The sequence below is a fragment of the Telopea speciosissima genome, chromosome 9 (assembly GCF_018873765.1).
Source record: "Telopea speciosissima isolate NSW1024214 ecotype Mountain lineage chromosome 9, Tspe_v1, whole genome shotgun sequence".
Taxonomy (NCBI): Eukaryota; Viridiplantae; Streptophyta; class Magnoliopsida; order Proteales; family Proteaceae; genus Telopea; species Telopea speciosissima.
In genome coordinates, this window is record NC_057924.1 from 19,903,062 (window position 1) to 19,929,555 (window position 26,494).

A 26,494-nucleotide genomic window follows, 5' to 3' on the forward strand; every position below is an offset into this window, starting at 1 on the left:
ATCTCGGAAATTTCGGTCAGACCAAAACACCGAAACAAAACGAGATTTAGTACCATGATTAAAAGTCCAAAGTCAATATATACCCATCTGCCCTAACAGGTATCATTTCTTAATATAAGCAACCTTTGCTGTCCAACATTAACATCTCAATAAACAGGTTCCTAGATCAGCTCATGAAGAGCGAATTCCTGCAAGACAAGTACAGCTTTCAGGGAGAAATTGTTTTTGGGGCGCTGTACAAATTAAGTTGGTATTATTTCCACCAGGTTTGGGACTGAGCCCCAACAGCTCTTTTTTTTCCCCCACCATCTTATCTCAATAAAGGCCTCTTTATTTACCCAATAATAAAAGAAATAAATAAAAACACCAACTTTACCTCCAACGTCAATGATGTTTCAGCAATATTAGTTGATATTATAACCTTCCTCTGTCGACTAGGTGTGGGAGAAAACACAAGGTCCTACAAAGAAAGGATAAGGTTGAGTAACTTGGAGAAAATTTCATCAACCCAATCAAAAAGCAAGAAATATCACAGACCTGCTCTGCACGTGGAAGTCCCGAGTACAAAGGCAGGATGATCAACCCTGTAATGAATAGTTTGGCAGTACAAGTTAAGTATACAGTCCATAACAAGTTCTGAATATATCTACTGTTACATTAAAGGGTTTAATTCAAACAATAACGGAACAAGCAACAGTGCAAATTGATTCTGTTTTCTCTATTTTTTTCCTTCTGCTGTGACACTTCACTTGCTAGATCTCAAAGAAAACCTACGTAGTTGTGCTATTGAGGCTATGAAGGTATGCTATCGGCCATGATGAAACAATTATTATTGGAGGTGACCATGTTGGGAGTGATTGTAGAGGCTATGAAAGTATCCAGTCAAATAGATTTCTTCCTAATTAGGAGGGCAGACAGAATGTTGTGCAAGGATTGTAAGGTTATTTCTGGGGAAAGTCTAACTACCCAACATAGATTGGTGGTCTTGGATATGTGCCTCAGTGCACAGAAGCGTAAGAGGAGGGAACCCATGTACCCTAAGATAAGATAATAGAGACTAAAAGGGGAGTCCCTAGGCACATTTACCCAAAATGTGGTCAAACAAGGAAAGTAGGACTTTAAGGGAGACACCAATGTGATGTGGAACGAGATGATGACTTGTATTAAGAGGGTTGCCGAAGAAGTTCTAGGGGAAGCAAAGGGTAGGCGTCATGCCCCTAGGGAGACTTGGTGGTGGGATGAGGAGGTACAAGCAACCATCAAGACCAAGAAAAAGAGATTTAAGATATGGCAACGGACTAAGTAAACAGAAGATAAAAGAGGTATAATGAGGCCAAAAACGAGGCTAAGAAGATGGTGGGGATGGCTAAGGAGAGAAAATATGAGAAGCCTAAACACAAAGGAGGGGGGGAAAGCCATTTATAAAATACCTAAAATGAGATAAAGGAAGAGTAGAGACTTTGACCAGGTGAGATGTATAAAAAGGGAGGATGGAAGAGTGTTGGTAAGGGATGAGGACATTCTAAGGAGATCTAAACACAAAGGAGGGGGGGAAAGCTATTTATAAAATAGCTAAAACGAGAAAAAGGAAGAGTAGAGACTTTGACCAGGTGAGATGTATCAAAGGGGAGAATGGAAAAGTGTTCGTAAGGGATGAGTACACTATGACGAGATGGGATGAGTATATTTGTGAAAATGAAGATAGTTCGAATATGTCCAATCACAATGTCCTAATCCCTTACCAACACTCTTTCATCCTCCCTTTTTATACATCTCACCTGATCAAAGTCTCTACTCTGCTTTTATCTCATTTTAGCTATTTTATAAATGGCTTTTTCCCCCTCCCTTGTGTTTAGATTAATATAGAGCTCCTCATCTTTCCTCGCCCTAGCCATCCCCACCATCTTCTTAGCCTCTTTTTTGGCCTCATTATACCTCTTTTTATCTTTTGTTTCCTTAGTCCGTTGCCATATCTTAAACCTCTCTTTCTTGGTGTTGATGGTTGTTTGTACCTCCTCATCCCACCACAAAGTCTCCCTAGAGGCCTGACGCCTGCCCTTTGCTTCCCTTAGAACTTCTTTGGCAGGCACTAATCACGATTTTCCTCCCCTCACTTTGATGATTTCTAACACTCCCCCTCAAGCTGGAGCATAAATATTAATCATGCCCAACTTGTTACAAATATAATCAACTCTACCACTCCCAAGAGACTTGGTAAAAACATCTGCAAGTTGTTCTCCTGTGCGAACATGACTTGTAGAAATAATTCCCTATTGTAGCTTTTCCGGACAAAGTGACAATCGACCTCAATATATTTTGTTCTCTCATGAAACATTAGATTCGGTGCAATTTAGGATCAGATGTTGATGGTGGTACTGGTACTGGTAGAGGTGTTGGGGCTGCCCTCACACTTTGTGATCTTGATTAAAAGATCTAGAACCTCTTGAACTGCCAGCTCCTCCACTACCCCCTACTCTCTGTCTCTGCTGATCATCTTGAAAACTTACTCTACTCCTTGAAACAGTCCACCTAAAATCCCTAGCCTCCTCTGCTGTTTGTATGTCATCAGGTACTGCAATGTCCTCATCAGAGGAGGAGGAGGAGGAGGAGGAGGAGGAATCATGGCATCGTCTTCCTCCTCCCATCGAACTCCTTACTGTATCCTCAAGTTGTTCTCTTATCCTTTGCTTGTCAGCCTTCCTCTTCTTCTTTCCCCTCAAACTATCACCAATCTCCCTAGCTACTTCAGTAGGGACCATATGACAACCTACAATATCTTTAGATCCTCCAGTCAGATATTGTTTAAGTCTACTGGACCCACCTCCTATAAATTGCATGTGACAATAGTTACATATAGATTTTCTCTTATCCCCATCAATGGGAGTGCCATGTAACCATGCAATGTCACCCCTATGCTGGCTGGCTGGTCTCTCTTGTTCCCTCTGTTCTCTTCGTTGAGTTCGTTCCCTCTGCCCCCTTTGTTGATTACTTTCCCCCACCTTTTGCTTGCCCTTCGCACGTTGTCTATCACGATCCGCCATAATGATACTTATTTACTGCAATGTAAATAACACAAATAATTAAAAAACTTAATGTAGATGCACTTCAGTTGACACTTTTAGATTACTAATACACTTGTATAGTTATTTAATATTTTTTCCCTAACCCTTATATTTTTCACATAATTAAAAAAAAAAATTATATATAATGTTAATATAAGTATTAACCTAACACAACAAAACCGAAAATTAGTAAACATAATATACATGTAATGCATTTCAAAACATATAGAAATAACTTTAATATTTTTTCATTATTTTTTAAACTTAAAACTCATATTTTTCCCTATTTATTTCTTTTTTTTTCATTTTTATATATTTTTCTTAATTTCCGAAAATTAAAATAATTATTTCAGAGCATAAAAATAAATCCGACACCGTAAAGCCGTAGATCGGCCATTGGTGTCTAACATATATTTAATTCATTACCATCTAAGTCATATTACCCCTAATTATTTCCTATTTTAGTTGTAGGAAAATGAATTTTTAAAACCACAAAAAAATATATATATACATATGGAAAAAAAATTTTGACACCGTGAGGCTGTAGATCGGCCTCCGGTGTCTAACATATATTAATATCATCAACATCCAACAACATTTGTACAAAGTATTTTTAAAAAAAATAGTTTTAGAGAAATAGAATTTACCTTAAATAGTGAAAATAGGCTTGGATGATGAGCTTAGATGACCCTCCAACGTCTTCCCGGCGACAAGGAGCTTCAACAATGCGTGGATGACGCTTGGAAGGGAGGAAGAAGAGCAAAAAATGAGGAAGAAGAGAGAAAAACAGAGTTTCAGCAACTCTCGGTCGAAATATCGACCAAGAGCTGCGAAATATGGTATAAAATGGCCCCTCACGTGACACTGTTTGTTGCTTTTTCAATATCTCACGATATATCGTGAGTCCACGATATTTCGTCGATATCTCACGATATATCGTCGAAATATTGTATTTTTTCAATTCGGATTGATATCGTATCTCGAACAGCTCGAGATATACGAAATTTGGTGATATATCGCCGAAATTTCGCGAGATTTTGAACTATGGCATTACCTATCTGGATAAAAGCAGCAGTAGAAGCCGGAGTGGGCTAAGGAGGCTATGGAGGCCGAGAAATCTGAAATTGGATATACCGGACAAATTCTTCATCATTAATCATAACCATCTTACTCTCAGATTGGACAAACTGAGGGGAATACTCATTACTGACTGTTGAATTAGCAAACTGCTTCTGAGGAGGTGCCATGAAGTTTCCAACAAAAGCGTTGGATATGTCCTGGTTTACCACAATGGTGGCATGTGCATACCGAACCATCTGAAGAGGTGGAATTACTAGTAGGTTGCCCTTTGGTATTCCAACTACCAATACCACATGCAGGACCACGATTAGTGGTCTGAGAAACAAGTGTTGAGCTGTCCGCTGGTTTAGGATCATGAGAACTCTCCCAAGATACCCGTAAGACTCGGGAAAAGGTATCGACAAGTGAGGCAACCTTGACGCTGCCCAAAATTTGAGAACGAACAGAATCATACTCTGTTCCAAGACCACCCAAAAACCCCATAACTGCGAGCTGCTCTCGCTAAAGTTGCATCTTTTGCACATCATCACTAATAGGAAGTAGAGAATTTAATTCTTCATACATCCTTTTAAAATCAGCAAAGTACTGGGTCAGAGGGCGACCTTTCCGGTCAACCTGATAAAATTCCTGTGACAACTCGTAGATACGAGAGAGATTGTTTTGTCCAGAATACCGAACATTCAAATATTCCCATAACTCCTTCACAGTGTCAATGTGGTAACAAGATCAACAATGGAATTATCCATTGAATTCAGAAGTTGCCCTTGTAGTTTCAATACCTTGGGAACAACTCTCAATGTCTTGAGGATAGTTTCTATGTCTAGGAATTAGTATCCATGTATGGGTTTTAGTTTCTAGGTGTGGGAATTCTAATTAGTCTTGGAATTCCAACAGTCTTTTAATTCAATTGATGTAATCCAAGAGGCTATTAAGCCTCCTTCTAACCTATATAATAGAATTGTGGGATGTTGTTTCAGCGCCCAAAACTTTTGAAAGAAAAAAAAAACTCTCTCGTGAGAACATCAAGTAGGCTTAGATGAGACTCCAAAAGCGGGAGCAAGGTGGGATTCCTTCGATCGTGACCTCGGTGGCACTCCGACGGTTGGGCAACTAGTAGGACTCTAGGCTGCCACCTATATATCTTCATCTCATCTTCAACTATCATCATCCTCATCATCTCCATCATCCATTCCTTGCGGCCACCCTCCATCAACCTCCATCATACCTACCCATAACCCACTCAAACCAAATTCAGATCAAAACCCACTTCCAGATTCACTATTGTCTTGCTTACCCTCTCGGGTTTGCATCATTTTGGTATCAAAAGAGATCCTCCTAAGGACTCCTAGACACCTTGGGAGTCCACCTAGGTCCACCAAAAGAGATCCACTTTTGGATATATTTGCTGAGATCCACAGCCACTTGAGATCCACAAGTAAAATTCTCAAAGAGAGTTGTTTTTTTTTTTTAATTCATGGTTTCCTTAGAAGCTCCCACAATTTTGCTTATATAGCCATAGGCATGGAGGCTAATGCCCCTTGGATACATGTACTTAAAATAAATAGACTACTGGAATTCCAAAACAACTTAGAATTCCCACACCTAAAAACTAAAATCCATAAATAGAAACTAATTCCTAGACAGAAACTATCCTCAAGACATAGAGAGTTGTTCCCAAGGTATTGAAACTACAATCAAAATCGATAATGGAAAATATTTAATGCTACTTTGGAATACGAAAAGACAAAGAATCTGCCAGAATTTTGACTACTCAAGGAGTCCACGAGTTGGGAGGTGAAGGGACTGGCTAGGCTGGAATTTGAAGGGGCCAGCTGCTGGATCAGATGGATGCTCTGCATCAAGATGAGCTTGGGGCCGAGAAGAGTTCTGTTTCCCACCATGCTCAACTCCTTTGGGGCGACCATGAAGCTTCCAACAAGTCTTTATGGTGTGCCGAGGATGCCCATAATAGTCACACTTAACCAGGTCCTTTGTAGAGGAACTGGATTTAGTAGAAGAACCAATAGAACCTGAAGCAAGAGAAGCCTGAGGAGTAGTCACTAGTCACCAGGGCAGAACGAGGAGGGGCAGCAGGGGGCATCATGACAAAAAGGCAGCGGTCTTCATGTTGAACACTTGAACAATATTATAAGCCTGTAGAAGTGTGGGAAAAGTATCTCTACTAAACACCTGGACACATATCTGATCGTACTCTGGGTTGAGACCAGTAAGGAAGTCGAAAACCCGTTCCATTTCTCACTCCTTCCTATATGTGTCAGCATCAGAGGTGCAGACCATGAAAACGGGGTGATAAAAGTCCAACTGCTGCCATAAAGTATTAAGGGCTGAGTAATAAGCAGAGATAGTCAGATAGATAGCTCTTTCAGAGTAGTGTCGCGAACCTGATGGCGAAGCTCATAAATCTGGGCATAATTGCTAGTCTGCTGATATGTGTGCTGAACAGCATCCCATAAATCCTTCGCAGTTCAATAGAACAAAGCTCTGACTAATAGAAAGTTCCATAGAATTTAATAAGGACATAATCAAGGCATCATTAGCCAGCCAATTATCTTTGCCAAAAGCCTCAGTAGGCATAGGGGTGTTACCAGTGAAGTGAGGTGCCCCGAAAAATGGTTACCACGGATGGTAAGGACACATGCGCATGACCATGCAAGATAGTTGAGTTCATCAACTTGGTCGGTCCTGGCTGAAGAGAGTGGTGATGGAGAATGCCCAGGCGGCTCAAAGGACCACCCACCCCCAGTACCAAGGAAGTAACAGAATCTTCCGTCATAGAGCCAAGGAAATAAACACAGCAAGTCGTAGTAGAAGTACGTCACAAGGAGAAACTAAACGTAGAGCTATCTAATGACCGACAGCATGCATAAGGGCCAAGCACAAGGACTGAGATGATATGGGAATGCAGCTGAGAGAAGGCAGGAGGTTTTGTGAGAGCTAGCAAGGGCCTGAGAGGGTAGGTGAAGGGCCTTGCAGGGTCAGGCGAAGGCAGCAGGGGACCAAACGGGGCTGCATAGGGCGGCAGAGGGGCCAGGCATGGTAGCGTAGGGCAGCAAAGGGGCCAGGCGGGACCTACGCAGAGCGGCCAAGGGCTAGGCAGGGCTGTTGAAGGGGGCAGGGGCCAGACGGAGGGCCTGGGAGGCGGCGGTGGGAGGCACCAATGGCAGACGGAGCCCCTGGGAGGGCTGACAAGCCAAGCAAATGGCTTGATAGAGCCGTCGAGCGGCGGCAGGAGCAGACGAAGGGCCAAACAGGGGCTGACGGTGGCAAGAGACCTAGACAAGGGCAAGAGGCCGTTGGGGCAGCGGCGGTGGTGTCCCTGGAACGAGGCATAGGCACCATGACGGTTAGGGATGTAAATGGATAATCGAAAATCCGAATCCGATCCGCATCCGTATCCGTTTAGGGAAATCCATATTCGTTTAGAGATATTCAGAAAAAAAATCTGAATACTCCGATAAAAATCCATCCGGAAAAAAAATTCGAATACTTAATAATAAAAAATTAAGTAAATAATGATCTTGAGGGTTTTTGAAGATTCAACAGGTTCTAGAATATGAGGAAAAGAGAATCATGATCTATGAGATATGGATTGAGAGTGAATTGTATCCGCTAGCGGGAGGAAGGTCCAGGTTTCACAAGGCAAAGATGTAAACGGACGGTCGCAAATCCGAATTCGATCCGCATCCAAATCTGTTTAGAGGTATCCGTATTCGGACAGGGAATATCCGGATCCGATCACATCCAATCCATATCCGAGCCGAATCCAATCCGTTTACATCCCTGATGACGATGGCAGGTCAGTGGTCAGCGGTCAGCAGTGGTTAGCATGGTGCAACATGCATTAACACATGTTCAATCAACCATGTTAAAACAAGAAGCCAAAGCCTCGGCGGCGGTAGTGGAAGAGAAACCGTTGGCGGAAAATATTTGAACCCAAAAGTGGATTGGGCTCTGATACCAAGTTGAGAAGAGAAATACCGGAGAATGATTTGGCTTGTCAGAAGAGACAGAGGCCCTTTATTATTTATAGATGGGATATGGATTACAAATATGGTATGCTTAGCTAGGGCTGAGTGATTTTTATACGGTCAGCATCCTTAGCCTCTACATATATTGACTCTAGACAGGTAACCTATATCCTTAACAGTTAGTCCGTTCTTGTTTTGTTGTGGAGCTTTCTCCTTGTATTGGTTTCATTTTCTTTCCCCTTTAATTTTTTTGGGGGAAAGATTCTTTGTACCTTGTTGAATATAATTTTCATTCATCCAAAAAGAAGTACACTTTGTTGAGAGCATAAAGATACGCAGGTTGATACAAAATGAAATGATGCATCCAATTCTCAGATCATTTATCATGAACCATTAAATTGATAAATGAATAAAATGGAAGAAAAACCATTGATTAGTAAATATCTTCCAAGAATCAATTTGCTTCACAAACATGTATCAAACAGTAAATTTGAGAAATAAACTTGAAAATAAAGCTACTTGAGGACTGCTTTCTTTGATTGTGTATTTCTTCTGTCAGCAACTGAACAGCAGCATCAATATCATCTTGACCGGTGAGGAATACCAGAATATCGCCCATAGGTTCCTAGTGAACAAACACAAACAACATTAAATTAAAGAATACCACATGCAATTTATTTATTTATTTTGGGTAGCAAAACCATATTAAAATCATGTCTATATAGGGAAGGGACAAAAGTTTCATCAAGGAAAGGAAGCAGAAAAAAGGAAAAGAAACACAACAAATCCCTTGTCCTTCTACCACTACTCTGAAGACCAACAGCATCCTCCTCATCAGGACTTCCCAGAGTAAAAGAAAGCAGCCATTCTTGAAGAATGCAAAAGTAAAGCAATGTTTTGAGAGAAAAGCTATTGATAATGTTTGGGTGCGCAGGTTTAAGTATTTTAAATACAAATATTTTAGAAAATTCAGAGTCAATCAGATATATCAAAACTGAAATAAATCAAAGTTTGAAATTTCAATCCAAATGGTCCAAATTTAGACAAGTATTTCAGTTTCTCTAGACCTCGAAATGAGATGACATGCAAAACACAAAGAATACAATATTTCATCTAAAATTTAGCGAAATGTAGAAAATTTGGTCAAAAGAATCGAAAATGAAACATTCATTAATATAAAATGCCAAATTTCAAGTTAAAATTGGCAAAATGAATGGAAATTAGAGAAATGAGTCAAATTTGCTAGAAAACTTCAAATTTGTTCAAAACCTTAATAAATCTTATTCAAACCTCTCCAAAACTCATCTAGGGCTCCCACAACAAGATTGCATAGGGACATTTAGATTGAAACTTCAAGAAAGAGTGCAAGTTCCTAAAAGTTATTATCTTGGTCCTAGTTGTCGAGGTGACACCTAGGCAGGCGCGTTGGTAGCCTTGATGGTGTCACCTTGCATCTAGGCCCCCTCCAATGCCTTAGGTCACCTAGACGCCATGACAACTATGATCTTTGTTCAATTTTTTTGCAAGATTTGAGCAATGTTTGAACACTTTAGCAAAATAAGGTGTGAAACCAAACTACCACTTTGGGTGTTCTTTTTCTTTCTAACATCTAATCATTCATACAAGTGTAAAGGGCGTACCCAGTGCAAGAGGATTACTGTAGAAGGGGGTCAATAAAGAACCACTCTCCAGTAGGATCTTTAATAGTTGCAGCAGATCATCATTAATGGAAGCAAATCAGAAGCCCATTCTGTCCTTGCTCCTGTTTCTGACTAGTAATCCAATCCTCCAATTCAACAGTGACATCCTCTATAGTAGGCACATTAACATCTAGAGAAGCAATCAACAGGACCTCTTCATCACTTAGAATCTCCCCCTGGAGAGGTATCGGCGGTGTAAAGTATGCTTCAGATTCCCGAAATACCACATCCACGGTGACAAACAATTTCCGAGTAGGAGGATGATAGCATTTATACTCCTTCTAGGTAGCCGAGTAGACAAGAAAGACACACCGGAGTCCTTGGGGGTCGAACTTCCCGTGAACATGGTGATTTCGGGCAAACATCACACATCCAAATATCTTGGGAGGCACAACAAAGTTGGAGGATCCCAACAGAATTTCCAAAGGACAGCAGCCTCTTGAGACTCTGGAAGGAAGCCGATTTATCAAATATGTGGCTGTAAGAACCGCATCACCCCATAAGCGAGAAGAGACAGCCATAGCAAACCTAAGGGAGCGAGCCACCTCCAACAAACGCCGGTTCTTTCGTTCTGCAACCCCATTTTTGAGCAGGAGCGTCCATACAAGAGGTCTGAGGAATAATTCCATCGGAATCCACATAGGAGCGAAGGCACCATCCATATACTCTTTGCCGTTGTCAAACCGTAAAATCTTCACCTTGGCATCAAATTGGATTTGGACCATCTTATGAAATAAAGTGAAACAGGTAAATACATTACTCTTACTATGCATCAAATAAACCCATGTAGTGTGACTGTAACAGTCAATGAAGGTGATAAACGACCGAAACCCAGAGGTAGAAACACATCAGACAAGGTCCCATACATTAGAATGAATTAAACCAAAGGGAGACAAACTCCTACTATCAGAAATTGGATAAACACTTCTAGTTTCCTTTGCCAAAGTGCAAGAATCACAAGAAAAATTATTCGGATTACAAAGTTTCAATAAACTAAGAAAAAGAACTGATAAAACTCCCAATGGGGATGGCCCAAACGACAATGCCAATTATTCAACTTAAGTAACGCAGAGGTGGGATCAGAAGATGGAGACTGAGATGTCAAAGCTGCTGGTGAACCATCAACCATGAACAGACTACCAACCACCTTACTACATGCAATCGTACGACCTGTGTGTCATGGAACAAACAGTGTTTGGGAAAAAATGTTACTTTGCAGTTTAATTAGTAGAAAATTGAGGAACATGTAAAACAAAGGAAAGGCACAGAGAAGAGGTGCACTGAATGGACCCCTTTCCCGATATAGGAGAAAGAGACCCATCAACCACCCGAACCATGTTATAACCAGATAAAGGAGAATATTTGAAAAAAAAGAGAGGATAAACCTCATATGATCGGTTGCCCCTGAGTCAATGACCCAAGAATCAGGTATGACCGAAGTGCAATTCCCACCAAATGGAATAGCTGTGGAAGAAGCGGTAGTATGGTCGGAAGGTAAAGAAACAGCCGAAGCAGCCAATGAAGGAGACAGATGCCGAAGAAGCATGTTCAATCGAATCATCATATCCCGGAGATTTTGCAGCTTAGCCATAACTTGGAAAAGAGATTGTTCGGGCTGCTCTTCAGTAGAGGTCTGATTTACACGGGCATTGATGGGCCGATTGGAACCACCCTTCCCACACCCACGAGTATCCGCAGGGCGACCATGAAGCTTCCAACATCGGTCCTTGGTATGTCATTCCTTCCCACAGTGATCGCATTTAATAGGGGGGCGATCACTAGTCGTCCGATCACCACCAACAGTACGGGAAGAGTTCCCATGGGAAGAAGATTGAGAACCAGAAATAAGGGTCGATCGTTCTTGAGTAACAAGAGTAACCATGGTTGTACGCCTACTGTCTTCAACCGAAAGAATCGCATAGGCTTGCTCAAGAGTGGTAGAGGATCACAAGTTAGAGTAGTGGCCCTGATCTGATGAAACTCAATATTGAGACCAGCCAAAAAATGGCGCAAACCATCTTCCCATTTCCGGAAAGTTGTTGCGTCAACATCACAGGTTGCAGTGAAGGTGCCCGAAAAATCCAATTGCTGCCACATAGTGCACATTTTATTATAATATTTAGAAAGGGACAGCTCCAATTGCATGGTAGAGTGGATCTTCTGAGGGAGCTCATAGCACTAGGCGGCATTCCCGACCTGAGAATAGGTGTCCTGGGCTGTCTTCCATATCTTGGCAGCCGTATCAAGGAGAATGTACCACCCGGCAATTTCTTGGTCCATGGAATTAACCAAATAGGACATGACCAAGAAATTAAAATTCATCCATCAATCCTGTGCATGACCAGCCTCTGTAGGCCTGACAGCAATGCCCGTGATGTAACCAGAGAGACCACGGGAACCAATTGCTAACAAGCAAGAACGAAACCACAAGAGATAGTTGTTGCCATTTAATTTAATAGGGTTCACCGGAAACGGAAGAAAATCACGTTGCGATGAACCATCGGGGCCAGAGGAAGCAGAAGTGATCTCCGAAACGTCAGTCATGGTGGTTGGTGAGAAAAAAAATCACAGGAACAGAAAATTAATCCTCAAAAAAAAATCAAATCATATGGAGGGCAATAAGCAGCCCTTGGTGTGAGTCAACTCACCACCAAGGGTGAAAGAAAAAAAAAAAGGGCAAAAGGGAGTGGAGATCCCGCAAGAAAGAAGGGAGGTGGGAGGCTGGAAGGGGCTGTTGGAGGTGGTGGAAGGCTGTTGGACGTGGTGGAGGGCTGGCGGAAGGTGGCGGAAGGGCTGGCAGAAGGTTGGTGAAGGCTGGCGGAAGCTGGCGGAGGCTGGCGGTGGAGGGCTTAGGGCGAGATCACGAAAGGGAGAGAGAGAGAGAGGAAAAAAAAGTTATATCCCATATTCCCGGAAGATTTTTGGCTCTAATGCAATGTTGAATTCCGTGATTACTGGCTTGATCAATGTGACCACAGCCATGCTTTTTTTATAATATGATAAAGAACATTCTAGAATAGGTACAAGGACACAATTACCCCTAGGACAATTTTACCCTTGAACCCATATTACAACAAGAAGGTAACAAATGCTAGGTAATCCAGCCAGCAGTTTGATGTCAAACTAGGATCGAATGGAGCAGGGACTGGGTAGGTCTTGTGTTTCAAATCTCAGCCAGTTCTGATGGCTAACAAGGGAGATATGAAGGGAATCCCAAAATAGAAGGTTAGGACAGATCTCCCAAACCAGTGGAATTTAGAACACCAAACTTGGGATCGAGTGTATCGCTTGATTGTGTGATTCTGCTCTCCAAACCTCTGCTGAGTATGAGCCTTGGTTATAGAGATATTAGCACTTGAAGTTTGCTGGAAAATCTGGGCAGAAACTGGAATCGCAGGAGAACTGCAACCCTCTGTTAATAACTTGATGGGAGGCAGTAACAGCAATTCACAGGGATGATTAGTAGCTGATTAGGTCTTCAAGAGTGTAGCACATTAGCAAGTTGGAGTGTCTCAGCAGCAGCAACAGCAAAGGAGACAGAGTAGGGTAGGAGGAGAAGATAAAGGGGGATAAGGAGATTCGGCTCTCTCAGCCCTTCGGGTTTTGGCTCTCAGCAACCCTTCATGTCACACACTTGGACAGGAAACATGCTCAAAGCAATATTCAACTTCATTAAATCGTGGGCTGGTTGGCTCCTAAAAGCCTTACATATTAATAGAGGGCAATAGCTTGCCTCTCAAGTTACAAAGAAATAGAAACTAACTTTGACAATGTTCTAAAATTAGAAACTAGGAAATAGAAACTAAACTAAGAATTAGAAACATAGCATGACAAGGTTTCTAAAATAGAAACTATGAAATTAGAAACTAAACTAAACTCCCAAGTCCTAAATCCTCACGCATAGACAAAATTGACCCTTCTAACAAAGTCTTCACAAGAACTGGTCTTGGACTCTTGGGCCCCACAGGATCTTATAGTAGCATTCCCACCAAGGCAATATGTGACACTGTTCACGTGAACAGTAACATGAACAGTGTTGGGCCTCTTCTTCATGTTTTGATCTACATCAAGGATCCTGCGGGGTCCGGGTCATAATGTACACAGCCTTACCCCCACTTGACAGAGAGGCTGTTCCCGACTCAAAAACCTGCGCCTACTAGGTCGCAATGCAGTAACCATATCATTGCACCGAGGTCCACCCTCAATCATTCATACAAGTGTATTCATGTTAAATAAGCATCCCTTAAAGTTTCAGTGCAAAATTCTTAGTATTCCCCACATTTCCTTTCATTTTTCAAATTGCAACCAGATATTAACCATTTCAATAAAATATTCGATTTCGACAGCGGTCAAAATCTCAAACCTTCACTCACATCATGAGAGACATAACTGGAAATGACCTATCATGTCGAAATCTCAAACCTTTACTCGTATCATGAAAGTCATAATGGGAGACGGTGGACCTTGGTGCAACAGTTAGGTTGCTCCATTGTGACCAACTGACCAAGTGGTCACGGGTTAAGAGTCTCTGGAAACAGCCTCTCTGCAAAGCAGGGATAAGGCTGCGTACATTATGACCCTCCCCAGACCCCGCAGTGGCGGGAGCCTCATGCAGTAAGTACGCCCTTTATGAAAGTCATAACTGGAAAGGATGGAACACTGTTGGTAAATGGTAATAGATCCATGTAAGGCGAGTCTTTTTATGGATTGTTGCATAAAGCAGCCAAGCAGGTGATCCTTCTCCCTTTCTCAAGTCTTCTGAAAAAGACTTGTGCATGATTTTAGCCCATAAAGAAGAATAAGGCTCATCAATTCCAAAAAAGGATCAATATACATTACTAAACCTCATCAGGGTAGAAGTTACATGGACTAAGCTTCTCACCTGGAACTATATTGGAATCCCACCAACCTGCCTTATTATCTCACTAAGGGTTGCTGCTGCATCTCACAAAAGCTATTCTGAATTTACACAGAACATAGAGGCAAAAGCTATTCAAATTCGTGTGCCTCAATGGCCGGTTACATCTATCTATCTATGTATGTATGTATGTATGTATGAACTCTTCAAATATGACTCCTAACATGACTCGAAACAGCCTAAACCAACTACTAATCAACCTGGCAACATAATTGACCAATAAAAGACTGAAAATAAGTTCTAAAATGACTCAAGAACGAACAGCTATGTTTGGATTCCTAAACCGACTAGGACTTAACATAATGAAAGAAAATCAACTTATAACAGCGCTGGACTAATAAATTCCTAATCCAGCCTGACCTAGGCGCATAAAAATAATCAAAATAGGAAAAGAAACAGAATACAGAATTCTACTTAAATAGAACTCCATAGTAGATAAGGAATAGGATTCCTAGAGAAACTAAGAAGTCTAAAGCTCCCGAAACCACAAGCTATTCTTTTTCTCTAGGCATTGTTACTGGTGCCAAGATACTGCATCACAGACTTATTTCAAAGTTAAAACTGGTATTATACATGTCAAAACCTGGCTACCTGATCATGGATCAACAAGACAGTTGAAACAGCAGCTTGCAGATAGTCAGAAACAGGTTCTTCAAGATAATGAACTTGTACATTAAACCCTCTACCCTGCAATTAAAAGAGAGATAACCCTCGCTTAGACTCGTTATACCTTCTTTGTTAATACAGAAGATAAAGTCATAAAAAAAAAACACTAGGAGACACTAATCACTATCAAAAGGAATATATAAATCGACGTGTCATACTTCAACTGATAGAATAGCAGGCTCTGGTCTTGGTACATGTTCTTCACCTCCTTGCCCCTGATGTCGCTTGCTGTTGACCAGAAAAACAAAACAAAGGATCAGAATGCATATTGGGCCGAGAAATCCAAAAATGAAAACACTACAATCCTGACTAAAATTTAAAACCTGATAGATGACATCACAAAGACTAGGTTCAAATTTTCGAATTGCCTTCCAATGGAACCTAAGAAGTGCTACTGATGCAGATCGAAGAAAGAAGAATAGAAAACTCCTTCTATTGCAGGTGGCAAGTTTCTACAATGTAGATAAGTTCTACTCCAAGCAGTACCATTGCAAGAAGGGAGGAACCAGGCCTATGGTTCATTGAATGAACCTGTTCTGGTTCAACTGAATCAGGTTCAGTTGGTTCAGACCAGACCAACCAGGTCTGGGTTTTCCGGTTCACCCAAAACCAGTCCTACTTAATCCAGTCCATCTTAGTCAAAGAAAGATCAACAGTAATTAATGCATGTGTACAGAATTTGAGAAGCATTATCTAGTTAGTTACAACTATTATCTAACGTCTTAGAAGATATAATTTTAGTCAATGAGTCAGTCTATTGATTGTTGTAAGTCCTTAAAAATGTGCAGTTCATTAAATGGTCAAAGAGTCTAGGAGAAAGACCCAATGCAAGTCTAGAACCCTCCTAGCCACTCTATAAAAGGACTGCCTGTAAGCATTTCGAAGGAAGTTATGAAGTTGAAAAGAAAATTCTGGTTTTATGCCAAAAGCTATGAGATGCTGTGGAGCCTAGTGAGATGCTAACAATGTTTGAAATTGCACAAAAAATTTCAGTTTCGACATAGGTCAGAATGAAACCAGGTGCAATACCTGGGTCTTACCAAGTTGCAGTCGAAATTTCACAGTTTCGGCGAAATTTTTTACCATGTTTCGGGTTTCATATCGTTTCACTAGTTTTCACAGCTTCAACTCCATAGAGGGGAACTTCCTAGAAACTCCATGTTTCGGGTTTCATATCGTTTCCTTCTTCGATCTGCATCAGCTAATAAGGTAGCAGATGACTTGGATAAAGGAGTGGCGACACCAAGACTATGATTAGGGGATATCAAGGTACTAAAACTCGGGTCTCGGTACGGTACCAACTCGGCCCTTGGGAAAACCGAGTCGAGTTGAGATCTCGCCGAGTTGGTGCATTTTTTTTTTCAACTCGAAGCCTCAACTCAGTGGGTTTTAGACCTAGTTTGGGTCTGAAACTTGGTATTCAACCTATTTTAGACCATTTAAACACAATGGCATTATTAGATTTTGTAAAATAAAGTCCAAATATGAGTTTCAATTCGGACCATAGGTTGGTAGGCGATGATGTACTAAAATACCCTACTCTACACATAATTTAGTAATAGAAAGCAAGCAAAACATTCAATTAATAGCTAAACAACTTAAATAAGAATTAGAAATGTTAAAGTGATACATCAAATTGTTTAACAGTGTTACAACTATCATCACATAAAATGAATTTGAATCAAGTATTCAGTCCCCGCTAGTGTCACATAGTCTTCCCATGACATAGTGTTGCTGTAATGTTGCATATGGTGCTCCACAGCAAGCATATAAGAGTTTTGTCGAGTTAGGTAAGTAAATACATAGTAGATGGGTCATTTCCATGGGTCAACCCGAGATCCGAGATCTCGCCGAGATCTTGTATTATTTTGTATCGTATCCCATCTCGTCTCGGTTTCTCAAAAAAAGGAGAAACTCGCAGAGATCTCGCAAGTTCTCGAACTATGGGGGATATGGATGTATGGGAATGATGCCAGGCCCACCTGTTGTTGTTGTATTAGCATTTTGTACTCTATTTCCTTGTCATCAATCGTAACTTATTAGGAAAAAAATCACAAAATTGTGAATATGATAAAACTATTAAGCTAACTCATTGCACACAATTATAGCTTTAAGAGAATATCCAAATCTTGGATGCACTCGTTCAAAGAAAAACAAATATTGCTTTGTCTAAATTAGTTTTACTATTAAAAAAGTGTCAAAACTTAATAAATACTCCAACTCAACCAGAAGACAATCTGAGATATAGAGAAAAATATGCAAGCTGGGGAGAAACATTATTGTATAGTGCCTCATGGGAAAAAGCAAACCAAAAGAGCCACCACATCCTATTTCCTAACATGCAGATGAAGGTTTTAGGAGGGCCATAGGCATACATTTTGCTTTACACAGAACATGAGGGCTAGAATCGGAGTTCCATCTCCTCATTAATAATAAAAAGTATGTCTAACATGGCAATCCATAAAAAAAAAGCAATTTTAAAGAGAAGGAATTAAGAGAGCCCTTTGAGATTTCTGCTATACGTCAACGCCCATCTTCAACTGAAGTCAAAGAAATTTTATTTTATGAACAAATGGCCACACAAATAGTAGCAGCAATGCTAACAATAGATTACCTTCTTTTTTTTTTGTAAGATCTAACAATATCTTAACACAAATAAAAAAAGGGCAATACATCTGATGAATAGAATTACAGTGACTAGAAATCAAAGAAACACTGTGGGCCCTGTCCCACTAATGAACATCAGTATGACTTCCCAGTTCCCATGCAATCGACTATACTCCATCTTTGTTGGGAACATTAAATTTAGATTAAAAAAATAATTCTCTTAAAAGCACTCAATGTGCAACTTATGAAACTACCGTATTCCAATTATTGCCAACAGAACATATTCTGGTAAGATAAGTTTTCTGGTATGTACAAGGTTTGGATACGCTTCCCTATTTTGGTCAACAAAGAAGATAGAGAGGAGGAGATGTTTTAGGGATCAGCTAAATCGAGGTAGCCTGCTTCGTCTTTATTAAGAGAAGTTTTAGGATAATAGTCTAATAACCTCCTTCATTCACAATAACAATTAAATAGTGCTGCCAAGGCTGGACGTTACATAACAATGACATAAGTAACTCATTATAACCCCACTAACACCATGCTTCTAAACTACTGATAACTACTCCACATCATCTCCACTCTACATAACTACTAATAACTGATCCACATCATCACCATTTTACGTAACCCACCTATACCTGATAATAATAACCCATGCATGGTGCATGACAATTGACGCATGTAACAATCCCTTCCCTAATGGACAGCCTTGTCCTCAAGGCCCAATTCAGGAAATTGACATGCCATCCTGGAATAGTCCTCCCAAGTTGCTTCTGCCGGAGATAGACCCTGCCAGTGAACCAATATCTGATACTTCCTCTTAAATAGCTCTAAGACGGCTTGAGGTTTTGGGTGCAACTTCATCATCACCCTGGATAGTTCAAAGTTCAAATTGAACTTGTACAATGTTCACCAATCTTCCCTTTAAGCTGAGACACATGAAAACCAGGACGGATTTTTGAGTCCTTAGGTAAGTCAAGCTTGTAAGCCACGGCGCCAATACGCTGAAGCACCTGATACAGCCCATAAAATCTGGGCGATAGTTTCAAGTTTCTTCTCAAGAATAAGGTGGCTGCCTGCTGCAGCCTAAGATACACCCAATCCCCTTTTGAAATTCCCTCTCGTGGTGGTCTCATAGAACTAAAACTCCCGAGATCTCGGTTTTCCAAGGGGTCAAGACGAGACTTCATACGAGTTCTAAAAGTGCAATATCTCAGTCAAGATCTCAGGTAACTCGAGATCTCGTCTCGGGTCGACCCAGATCTTGACCCATCTTATCCTTTAAAAGTATCGTAACTCGACAGAACTCGAGATATCTCGATCGAGTTCTGTCCAGAACCTCTTTTCTTCCCATGTGAAGGTTGTAAGCTCATTTTACCTCCGGATTTCAACGTACAACCTGCCGGAGAGTTGATTAGCTACACAATTGAAGGATTCAGCTACAAAATTGAAGCATTTTTCAAAGGTAAACAATTTTTCCCCAAATCTATTTTTTTCAAAAAAATTTGTTCAAACCTTGGCAGTCAGCACTTGAGTTTGACAATCAAAGCACTGGGTCAGGTTTTGGGCCCATATTCCCAGTCCCAAACCAGCCACACCCATACATGCCACAATATGACAGTAGCAGTAGATCTCACGCCTCATGGCAACTGCCTCCCATGTACCCTAGGATAGGGGAATTGGCATATGTTGATGACAACACTTATATGAATGTTGTGGCAAACCATGTGCAACACTACAGCAATCCTATGACATGGGAATTCTATGTGGATAGTTTTTGGGACTGAATTCATTAATCAATCATATTTTATATAATGTAACATTGTTAAACAGATTGATGTATTGTAAACTTTAACATTTCTAATGCTTATTTAAGTTGTTTTACATTAATTGAATGTTTTGATTGCTTTCTATTACTAAATTATGTGTAGAGTAGGGCATTTTAGTACGTCGTCGCCTACCAACCTAGGGTCCGAAGTGAAACTCATATTTGGACTTTGTTTTAGCAAAATCCAATAGTGTCATTGCGTTTAAATGGCCTAAAATAGGCTGAGTACCAAGTTTTAGACCCAAACTAGGTCCAAAACCCATCGAAACCAAGTTTCGAGTCAGAAATGCACCAACTCGACCGAGATCTCGAGATATCTCGAGTCAACTCGGTTTTCCAAGGGGTCAAGTTGGGGTCGAGTTCCAAGTTTTAGTTCTATGGGTGGTCTCAATCATACACCTGCTTCATTCAACCTTGTGCCCCCTTGTGTTGTCCCGCATTGTATGATGAGATCTTGAGCAATCAACTGTTGTTCGACAGAATCAACCTGAACTGAACCTCGAACATAGGACATTAAGGTGGGTGGAGGGTGGCCAAAAACCACCTCAAAAGGAGTTGCCTTAATCGTCGAATGCCAACTGGTATTGTAACAGCATTCTGCCCATGATATCCATCTTCCCCACTCCTTGGGTTTAGAGTTGCACAAACACCTTAAATACATTTCCAATGTGCGATTCACAACCTTACTTTGCCCGTCCGTCTGTGGATGGTAGGCTGAACTATAATTAAAGCTGGTGCCGTTAAGACAAAACAGTTCCGCCCAAAATTTCCTAGTGAACGTAGGGTCTCCATCACAAACAATGGTGTGTGGTATTCCATGGAGCTTGAACACTTGCTCAAAAAAGTCTTGAGCAACGCTTGTTGCCGTATACGGATGGAAAATCGGTATGATGTGGTATTACTTTGACAACCTGTCGATAACAACAAATATGACAGATTTACCTTTGGAGACTGGAAGACCTTCTACAAAGTCCATTGAGATGTCTTCCCAGATTTCGAGAAGGAATCAGTAAAGGTTGAAGAAAACCGGCAAGAGAGGCTTGCCCCACCTTATGACATTGACAGATATCACAAGCGGCAATGGTCTTCCTAGTGCAAGCTCTCATGCCTTGCCAATAGAAGGCATAGTTGTTATGGCGCTTAGGCGAATCAAGGCAGCCGGGGGGTTAAAAAACAAGGTGACAACAACAAGGCGACAAGGCGTCGCCCAGGCGAGCAAGGCGACACCAGAAATCAAGGCGAGAGCAAGGCGCATGGATGCCAAGGCATCGCCTAGGCGACGCCTTGACAACTATGATAGAAGGTTGACCTAACTCAGTGGAAAGTCTTCTGGTACCCTTCGTGGGTACTACCATGGAGGTGCTCAATGATATCCTTTATTAAGGGTGAATTCTTAAAAAAACATGAGTCCTTCTCTAACCGGCCATGGCCTGACGGCTTCTCCTTCCTCTATACAATTCTTCAGGGCGTGTAGAGTTGGATCCAATTGAATTTCTTCTTTGATGGCCTCGGTCAAATCAGATTTGGGTAACGAAATTGCCTCCAACTTCCCTTCCTTATCTTTATCTTCATCTCTTATTTCTTCTCTCCGTGATAAGGCATCAGCCATGATGTTCTCCTAGCCCCTTCTATACTCAATAATGAAATCATAGCTCATCAACTTATAAAGCCACCTCTACTGAGCTGGAAAAACAATCTTCTGGTCCTACAAGTATTGACGGCTTCACTGATTTGTTCGCACCATGAATTGGCATACTAACAAAAAAGAAGTGTCATTTTTGTACAGCTATGACCAGCGCAAGCATCTCTTTCTTGTATGCGGATAAGAGAAGGTTCCTTCCTTGTAGGGCCTTGCTAAAGAAAGCGATTGGTTTGTCTTCCATAAGGACAGCTCCCACCCCTGTGCCACTTGCATCGCATTCTATGATAAATCCCTGGGAGAAGTCAGGTAAGGCCAAGACCGGTGCCCATGTCAAGGCTTCTTTAAGCTTTTGGAAGGCTTCTTTGGCTGTAGTCGACCACTAGGAGTTCTTTTTAAGCATGTTGGTAAGGAGCCAGGTTATCTTCCCATAGTCATGAATGAATTTGCTGTAATAACCGGTTAGCCCCAAGAAACCCCTCAGAATCTTGGGCATCTTTGGCAAGGGCCGGCCTGTCGTGGTGGAAATCATGTCGGGGTCCCCTGCTACTCCCCTATCAAATATGATATGGCCAAGAAAATGTATGGAATTCTGATCAAACTAGAATTTCTCCTCTCAAGGTTTAAAGTATCCTTCCTTATCCGCCGATACTAACCTTGGCGTATCGTATCTTTAAGGTAATGATACAATACGGTACCAATACAATACCCCCAAAAAAAGTGGTATTAGTACATGTAAGAAACCTCATCCTATATATATAATCAATTGAATGCCCTTGTCTCATTGTACTTTATTCTCCTTTTTATACATGATGATGATATATTACTTATTTATAGTGTTTATGCTTCAAAACTATATTTTGCATACATCCTAAGCATTTCCATATGTTTCTTGACCATTTCCATACGTATCTAGTATATCTTGCATTTCTCTTATACGATACGAAATGTCTCTTAAAATCACCCTTCCGATACAATACACGATACCGATACTTTAAACCTTGCTCCCGCTTGACAAACAGCTTATGATCTCTTAAGATGGTTAACACAGCTTCTAAATGTAGATAATGTTCTTCCCAAGTCTTATTATAGATCAATATGTCATTAAAAAATACTAAAAGGAATTTCCTTAAGTAATTTTGAAATACCTTGTTCATCAGGGACTAGAAGGTTAAGGATGCATTGGTAAGGCCGAATGGCATTACCAGGAACTCATAATGATCATGGTGCGTACGGAAGTCTGTCTTTGCTATATCTTCTTGCACAACACGGATTTGAACTCGATCTCAGGTCCACCTTCGGGAATACCTGCGCTCCATGTAACTCATCCAAGAGTTCATCAATAACTGGAATGGGGAACCGATCCTTAACAGTGAGTTTGTTTAAGGCTCGGTAGTCCATGCACGTCCTCCAACTCCCATCATGTTTCTTGACCAGCAATACTGGAGAAGAGTAAGGACTATTGCTTGGTCGAATTACCCCCATGATCAACATCTCCTTCACCAATTGCTCGATCTCCATCTTTTGATAGTTCAGGTATCAGTACGTCTTGACACAAACCAGATCACTTCCTGGTTTGAAGGGGGTTCGGTGATCATGTAATCGGGGAGGTGGAAGCCCCTTGGGCTCCTCAAATACATCCTTGTAATTCTCCAGAATTTGATGTAAACGGTAAGTATAAAGCTCCTCTTTATCCCCAATTGGTATGGCTGAAAAGGAATACAATTGTAGTAGGACTCCTTGCCTACTTTTGTTGACCATGCGGTTGATATGCACCTCCCCTACTACCTTATCTTCAACTGTATTTACTTCTTGTAAGTCCACTTCCTTTTCCATAACATGGAACTTCATCCTTAGTTTGAAAAAATCCCATACAATTAGACCAAGAGTCTTTAACCATTGTACCCCTATGATTATCTCATATCCTTCAAATGATAAGAGTTAAAAGTCCACCATGATAAGGACTCCTTGGAGGAAGAGATTGACATTAGAACACTTACCGGAACTTGGTAATTTCTCTCCGGACGCCACCATCACTTCAAATTGGTTGTCTTTGTCCGGTTGAAGACCCACTCTTCTTGCAAGTGTTTCACTCAAAATTATGAGTGCTCCCAGAGTCTATTAGCACTGTGGTTGGAACTTGGAATGCGTCGCACCATTTTCCCTTAACTTGCATCGTCTTTGCTACCCTCGTTCCGCAAATGGCGTGAAGTGATTCCAATGTCTCATGTACATCATCACTCCTGACCACGTCCACTTTGGCTGCTGGAACTCCTCCATCTTCTTAATAACTACCTTCAATCAAGAACAGCTTTTTGCAACGATGCCCGGGTACAAAGCGTTCGTTGCAATTGTAAGTTGTAACACAATCCCCTGGACCACCTTTCTTGCAACTCGGTAGGGGTCATTCTTTTCACCGGAATTGAAGAACCGTATGTGTTGGGTTCCTTCACGGGAGTGGTGGCCCTTTTTGCTTCTGTTGTAGCCACAACCCGTCTCTGGGTCAGATTTCTGGCTTCAAATAACCTGGCAAGCCCAATGGCAGCAGATAAGGTCGTCGGACATCCCATCATCACATCAACCTTCAAATTATCTTTGAGTCCACTGATGAAACAGCTTACTTGGTGATGGGGTGGAAGGGCTCCCACCTTTGACAATAATCTTTCAAATTGTGTCTGATAGCTACGAACAGAGCCAATCTGTTGCAATTTTGTTAACTCCCCGAAGAAGTCTTGGAATTGTGTTGGTCCATACCTTGCATGCAAGCCTTCACAAAAGTGTTGCCAAGTCAAGTCTCCCTCTTCTTGTCGGAGAAGCAGGTACCATAATTGGGCATCTCCCTCTAAATGAAAGGAGGCAAATGCCACCTTTTCTTCCTTGGTGTTTGGTGGAAATGGAAGAATTGCTCAACTCAACAAAACCAACAAACCATGTCTTCTTCACCATTGAAGCGTGGGAAGTCCAGCTTCACTAATTTTGGAGTGAAACTAGGTTGATTTCTGGTTAGCTGACTACCTGTAGTACCTCCAGGTCTATCTCCATGGTTCAGGAGCAGAGCCATGGACATCTCTCCCTCATGCTCCATAGGTGCTGTTCTTGACCCAAGCTTTTCGAGTACATCGTTTAACTTGTTCATAATTTGCTGCTGCCCTTCTGAGAGAGACTCCACCTCAACATCTAACTTCTCCACCAGCTCATCCATGCCCTTGTGCTGATACCAAGCTGGTATCTTACCTATGTAGAAGATAGAGAGAAGAGGGAGGTGTTTTAGGGATTGGTTAAATCGAGGTAGACTGCCTCGTCTCAATAAGAGAAGTTTTATGATAATAATCTGATAACCTCTTCATCCACAATAACAATCAAATAGGGCTGCGAAGCTAGCCGTTACATAACTACGACACAAGTAACTCACTACTCCATGGTGGTTATAACCCAACTAACACCATGCTACTAAACTATTGATAAGTACCCATCATCATCTCCACTCTATGTAACTACTAATAACTGATCCACATCATCACCATTTTATAAAACCCACCTATACCCAATAATAATAACCCATGCATGGCGCATGATGATTGACGCACATTTTCTTCATGTAATAGTAAAAAGAATCCAACAAAATGTAAACACCACCTGAAACAAACCAAGGGCAATATCCAAATCAAATGGCCATGACAGATACCTGTTGCAGAAGAAATCAGACATTGATTTGGCTTCAATTGTAGCAGAGGAGATTATCAGACGCAACTCAGGTCTACGTCGTTGGATCTGGAATTAATGGATGGTGGTAATTATACCATAAGTGAATTATCAAATGAGTAACAAAAACAAAAATATTTGTTTAAATTAAGACCTTTTTCAGGAGACCCAATAAGATATCAGTCGAAATGGACCTTTCATGAGCCTCATCTACCATTATAACACTGATAGACACAAAGCATTAACAAATTTGGGGGGGGGGGGGGTGTCAGTAAACTTTGCTGTTTCCACCAAAACCTAAAAGCTTGTGAAGAAAAAGAGTGTATTGATTAGTTCATTTATATCAATTAAAGTAGCTTACACACTTGAATCATAAAACTGGGAGAATAATAGACAGGTTGGGGAGCCAGGAGCCAGGAATGACATATGCAGCGAGTAGAGGTAATTAAAACGTGAAAAAACCATAAAGGTTTTATGCAAAGGCATTTTTGCAGATGAAGCAGTAGGAACTCCTCATTCTATACAATGCGAAGTTTGTACACAAGTGAAGTGTCTCAACAATTTTAAACTCTCTCTCTCTCTCTCAGAAAACTATAGGCTGAGTTATTTATTTATATGCAATGACATGTTCATAGGTCTTTCTTTTTCTAGGCGCTACAAAGCAAATACAGTGTTACAAAGGCAGAATGTTGCAGCAATCCATTTGTTTCTCAAAGTAAGCAATATAGCAAGGATAAAAATCCAAAGCAGAGTTCTGTGGTACAGAAAAAAACCAAGTAGAAGGGGTAAAATCCTCTGCATTATAGTAGTTCACTGAATGAATGATCTTTTCGGATTACAGCAACATATTTAAGAGAGAGAGAGAATCTGGGTGGGAAGGTTTAGCAATTTCAGAAGCAATGTCACCTGTCTTTGTGTCCAGGGAATAATGCTTAACAATAGTGGCATCAAGCTTCAAATATTTAAGCATTGAAGAGGGCGAGCCTTGGCGCAATGGTTAAGTTGCAGTATTGCAACCATCAGGGTGCAGGTTCGAAACATGGAAACAGCCTCTCCGCGAAGTGGGGGTAAGGCTGCATACATTTGCCCCTCCCCGACCCTGCAATAGTCGGAGCCTCGTGCACTAGAATGCTCTATTTTACAAGCATTAACTTCTAAAAATCTTAAGATGTTCATAATGATCTGGAGCCATGGTACAAGATCTTGGCAAGATATCACCAAGATCTCGAAATTATCTCGATTTCTCTAGGTCTCGAGACGATACCAGTGGCGATACAGAAAAATGACAATATCTCAGTCGAGA

The 26,494-nt window shown here is 41.1% G+C and overlaps 1 protein-coding gene across 3 annotated transcripts in view; it reads right to left on the minus strand.

Annotated features, from left to right (window-relative positions):
• LOC122640969 (probable pre-mRNA-splicing factor ATP-dependent RNA helicase DEAH9) overlaps nt 1-25,443 on the minus strand; it is an 85,351-nt gene extending 59,908 nt beyond the window's left edge. For 2 of the 3 annotated variants that reach the window (XM_043834269.1, XM_043834270.1), the window contains exons 1-7: nt 25,346-25,435; nt 25,175-25,260; nt 15,574-15,643; nt 15,341-15,436; nt 8,651-8,756; nt 538-584; nt 377-460 (exon numbers count right to left, since the gene is read on the minus strand). In XM_043834269.1, the coding sequence (XP_043690204.1) occupies nt 377-460; nt 538-584; nt 8,651-8,756; nt 15,341-15,436; nt 15,574-15,643; nt 25,175-25,260; nt 25,346-25,408 (552 nt within the window). In that variant the 5' untranslated portion in view covers nt 25,409-25,435. Of the gene's footprint in view, nt 1-376; nt 461-537; nt 585-8,650; nt 8,757-15,340; nt 15,437-15,573; nt 15,644-25,174; nt 25,261-25,345 lie in introns of all 3 variants that reach the window. The other variant, XM_043834268.1, reaches the window with a different exon arrangement.
• Between the last annotated feature and the right edge of the window lie 1,051 nt (nt 25,444-26,494).